This window comes from Cynoglossus semilaevis, chromosome 1 (assembly GCF_000523025.1).
Source record: "Cynoglossus semilaevis isolate Cse_v1.0 chromosome 1, Cse_v1.0, whole genome shotgun sequence".
Lineage (NCBI taxonomy): Eukaryota > Metazoa > Chordata > Actinopteri > Pleuronectiformes > Cynoglossidae > Cynoglossus > Cynoglossus semilaevis.
The window spans coordinates 23,315,356-23,320,639 of NC_024307.1; the positions used below are offsets into that span (position 1 = coordinate 23,315,356).

Below are 5,284 nucleotides of genomic sequence, written 5' to 3' on the forward strand. Positions count from 1 at the left end.
GCGGCAGCGGCCGCAGCAGCAGGGGAAGCAGCCACTTGGCCGTAAATGTTGGGTGTCATGGAGCTGTACACTTGGGTGGCGGCTGATGTGAGAGCTGCCTGATTTGCCACCGTACCGTACAGCTGGTTGGCAACATTGGCACCATACACCTGGCTGGCAAGGGCCCCGTAGACAGCCGGGTTCACCGGATTTCCGTCAGTGCGTGTCCCTGTGGTGATCCCAGTGAGAGCAGCATATGTTGGGTCGAACGTGGTGGTGTTGTAGACCGAGTTGTGCACACTCTGTTGCACCTGGAGAGGCAGTCCTGCAGCTGCAGCCGCCGCAGCAGCCAGAACGGCTGCTTGGCTCTGGTACTGTTCCAACGACGGCTTCCCTACAGGGCACTCTCCAGCGTAGTGGCCCTGCTTCCCACAGTTCACACAGGGGATTTTACCTGTTGGTGCTTGCTTGCTGGGCTGGACCTTTGACAGCTCCACAGACAAGGGGCGTCCTTTAAAGGAAGTGCCATGCAAAGCCTCAATGGCCTGTAGAGCATCCTCTTTGTTTTCCATGTGAACGAAGGCGTAGCCTGTGGAAAAAGGAAAAAGGACACCTGGCTTTCATTGAGTGGAACAACAATTGAATGTTCTTCCATTACAAGTAAAGCAGCTTATCTGGTCTTAGAACTGGTTGTAGCCTGTTTTGCAGAATGAGACCTTTGCACTGGTTGTAAAATCATTACTGAGTTTCTTGCAGTAGGTCTTTTTCAGATACTGACATATATGCAGCACTGACTCTACAGCAGAGTGGTGAAAACCAGACAGTGATACAACAAAAGGGCTCTTCACTCACCTTTAACTTTGTCACATTCAAGAACCTTTCCAAACGTCTGGAACAGCTGCTGTAGGTCCTCCGTGGTGCACATCCCACTCAGGTTGCCCACAAACACCTTGGTGGAGTGCAGCGGCCTGCCTCTGGACTCCTCCACCACCAGATTCCGTCCACGAAATTCCCGCCCATTGAGCTCTCGAATGGCACGCTCGGCAGCACCCTCCCCTTGCAGGTGAACAAAAGCGAACTGCCGCAGCACGCTGCAGCTGACCACCTGGCCGTAGGGTTCGAAGATGGCCGACAGCTCCTCCTGCGTGGTGTCCAATGCCAGGTTGCCCACAAAGAGCTTCACTGTGTTGCTCTTGTCCATGGCGCTGCAGAGACACAGCAGGGTGATGTGGTTGGAGATAAGTGAGGGGATTAACTACAGAATACAGCTGTGTGCTGCCACAGCTACTGAGTGAGCACAAAGCTGCACCTATGGCTCTATAGCAGTGAGAAGAGGAGGAGGAGTTCACTGCAGCACACCAGGACATAGCTGAGGCAGCTTTTCACGTTCTTTTACATGGCTTAAAAAAGCCTCTGCAGGAGGACAGCTCCTGTACATACAGCAGCATACAGGCACAATGTAGTTAGAAAAAGGATGCATCTAAAGCTGGACCAATGAACTCCTCTCTCTGAAAGAAAATCAGTGTCAATCAGGACAAATGTACATTTGATAAGGAACTGAGTGACTATTTGAATAGCTGGCCACAAGGAATTTTCACAGAGACTGTACAACTATGTCAGTAATCTGCAGGGTGTTGGGGTGAAATCCATTTATGTGAAATTCTTCTTTAAACTTAAATGATACCTTTATGTGTATTTGCAAAAGTTTGGAAAAATGTACCACTCTAAAGTGGTTCATTTAACAACACTAATATATTTTCTACCCTTCACAACAGTCCCGTGCATAAAAGGAGATAAAAAGGAAGTCATCTTAAGCCTTTCTCCATCTTCAGGAATAACCTCGCGCCTCACACCAAACTTCCCCAGTTTTCCCTCTTCCTCATTTATCCCTGGCATGGCACCAAAAACAACTAGACCAACTGTTGTTCCAGATCTGTGGTCTACCTCACTGAAAACCATCTGTGCCAAGTTTCAGCACCTGAAGGTGGGGCTAAGTCAAGCGAGAAACATGAACTTCAGGATGCAGAGGTTGCTCCAGCCCTGAGATTTGACCGCTAACATGGAGGAAACTGCATAATACAAAAAGAGGGACAACAGCACAACTGTTCCCTACTGTTGGACAACTATTTTCATGGAAAACATGTGCCCATCATTCATCACTTTTGGAATCAAATTCCTAAAACTCTTCAAGTTGTGAGGTTGTCTCTTCATAATAGGTCACGAACTGAATACTGGATACTGAAGATACCGACTAATAGGGAACTCCCAAGGGATTAATAACGTGCTATCTGTCTGTCTGTCTGTCTGTCTGTCTGTCTATCTGTCTGTCTGTCTGTCTGTCTGTCTGTCTATCTATCTATCTATCAAAATCTTTGTGAGCTTGGAAAAAAGTGTATTCAAAATGTATTTAAAATGGGTAGTGGTGAAGAGAGGGCTGTTTGTTCCTTGGAAGAAAGTTTGCAATATTAAACTTGAAGAAAAATACTGATCAGAGATCAGTATTGCAAAGAAAATCTCTGCAGAGAGGAGGCAGGACTAATTTCTGCACAGCTATGAGTCATACACCCTGTACCAGTGTCTGCACAGTGAGACTACACTGTACTGCAGTTGTCATGAAGGAACATCATGGTACTGGATGCAGCCCCAGAAACACTGTGTCCTTTTCCTGCTGGACGTGCTGTCGTTACAGTGAACAGGACACAGTGAAAGCACATGTTCAATGATGTCTACTTTTACAACTGACCTCAGGTCAGCAGCATCACGTCGGACATTGCTGTGTCTGATATTGCAGGTTTGATACACTCACTGTCCTCAGACAACTTGTATTTCTCACAGTGTTCCTGACTCAGCTTGACAAAATGCCCATATGTTGATAAATTAATGTTACATATTTTAAGCGAACCCTTTTTGGACTCACACTTATTAACCTTTTAGTCAATTTCCAATAAGTCATGAATGGAAAATATCCAAATAAAACTTCCTGGTAATTAATCCTTTTGAACCTAGAGTTTTTTTCGTGGCCAATGGATACCTAGTTATAACTGGGCTTTTAGTCATTTTTAGTATGCAATTTAGAGAAAATATCCAAATTGCTTAATGTTGATTTTGCTTTATTAATTGATAACTATTTTTAGGGTTAACTCTTAGCTTAGATGGAGGCTAACTTCCCGTCAATTACTTCTTAGGCATATTTTGTTTTTTACTTTCAGTTATATCAGATTAGATTTCTGACTAATGGTTATTACAGTATTAAGCTGATTTTTAGCTAATTCTAGTCTAAATGTTAGCTCCTGGTAATCGTTAAGTAAAATATCTTGAGCTATTTAAAGAAATGTTGTTCTCGGTGAATGTTGCTTTTGGGTCACACTTTAGATTTCCTCACAGCTACCCATGAGTGATTTCTGAGCTAAATTGGACTATTGTGTTGACTGGACAATTTATATGATTTGACTTCACTCCCAGCTGTCTTTTTGCCCTTTAACTCCAGCTAACTTTTAGCCATTTCAGCAATTTTCAGGGGAATATTGCTCAATTTTTAAAGTCAAAATTAAATTTCTGTTGATTACCCAATGTTGCTTCAACACAGTGGAGTAATCTGCTGTATTTTCCCCGCAGGTTGGGCAACACCTTTTCTTCTCCCCTGAACAACCTTTATGGTGAGCTGTAAATCAAAGGCCACTGTGGAACCTGACTCCAGAGAATGACACTTTCTATTTTTTGGTTAAGACTCTGGTCAGCTGCTCCACACTGACCAACACCTCCTCCTTCTCCATGACCTCCTCCTCCCTATCTGCTGTAGCTGTCCCTTCCGGAAACCACACACTAAAACACATATGACCTATGTGTTATTACTATGTGACTCCTTAATAGAAACACCTAAGCACTGACGGTAGAATGAACATTACCAGTTAACTTAATGCCTAATATCTTAATTATGACACTTTATGTGAAACACATTGGAATCAAAATAATTAACTAAAGTCTACTGTGTTGTTACAATTGCAGAGAAAGCGACCACAAGCAGACCTTTGTCTCATTACACTGATGTGAGATATACTACAGGCACTTGTACTTAAACAATACTCTTTGGGTACTGTACACGATTACTGTGCAAAAATGATAGCTTATGGCTAACTATAAGCTATTTCTGACTAAAATATTATCTTCTATCTCGTTGGTTAACTTGCATTTATAATTTGTTTTTTAAACTCCACTCCTAAAACCCAACAATGCTCTGATGGTTTGTACTGGAAAAAGTCATAAGTGACAAGTCAGCTATCAACCACCAACCAAAAAAAAGCTCTGAGCTCTGGTTAAAGGTAGAGCAGCTTTACACTTTTGTTTGAAAAATGGCATTTAAAGATAGTGATATAACACACACACACACATATATATAAATAAAGGATATAAATACGTATATTTATAAATAAATATATTCATATCCATTGGCCCAAGTACATGACTTTATGTTACTAACTGGCAATTTATTGAAAACACATTCAGTAGATTCATAACATAGTACGATATTGAGTATTAGATGCTGACCACTGTTGTCCATGCACATACACTGCATCTTAGTGGTGTTACTGTGTAACAACACAACAAGACCTGGCTGTTACTACACATTAATGACCGCTGCATTCAAGTCCATTCAAGTCAGACGAGGGGGGTAAAAAACAGAGAGAGGGGGTTTCTTCTATTCTGATGACGCAGCACGACGCTGAGTCAACACATTCCCACTGCTGCACTCGTTCACGCGTGGAAAGGGGGGCAAAATGAGATTAAGGCCCGAATAAAGGGATGTTACACTGGTTTTTAAACAAAGCAAAAGCAGCTACAGTGTCCACGTCCGCTGCTCGTTACTGTGAACGGCGAGAGAACAGAGACACGAGATGCTTGTTTTGTATTCGCCCTACAGTCGACATTTAACATGGAGAAAAAGACTGAAATAAAACATCGAACCGCTCCAAACTTGTCTAATACGACTACGATGAAAACCAGCCCTGTAACAACATCATACAATGACATTTTCTTCCGTTCTTTTTCTTTTTTTACGGCAGTGTAAACGGAGAGCAGTGTAACACCGAGAGGTTCCCCCTTGTAACAACAACAGGAACGGCGGTGTCGCTGAAAAAAAAAAGACTTTAAAGATTTAAAGTTGATGTTTAGTTCATTTACCTTTGTCATACAGCTCGGTGAGGATACGACGGCAGAGGAGGTTCTTTAAATAGTGTTTAAATAAAAGGGCCTACCATCTTACCTAGGCGGTACTGTGTTATAAAATGGTAGCGCCTGCTTCCGTTTG

At 42.8% G+C, this 5,284-nt stretch overlaps 1 protein-coding gene across 1 annotated transcript in view; it reads right to left on the minus strand.

Annotated features, from left to right (window-relative positions):
* Window positions 1-5,284, minus strand: part of rbm14b (RNA binding motif protein 14b) — a 10,114-nt gene extending 4,830 nt beyond the window's left edge. The window contains exons 1-3 of the mRNA XM_008320840.3: window positions 5,158-5,284; window positions 832-1,184; window positions 2-568 (exon numbers count right to left, since the gene is read on the minus strand). Of these exons, the coding sequence (XP_008319062.1) occupies window positions 2-568; window positions 832-1,180 (916 nt within the window). The 5' untranslated portion in view covers window positions 1,181-1,184; window positions 5,158-5,284. The remainder of the gene's footprint in view (window position 1; window positions 569-831; window positions 1,185-5,157) is intronic.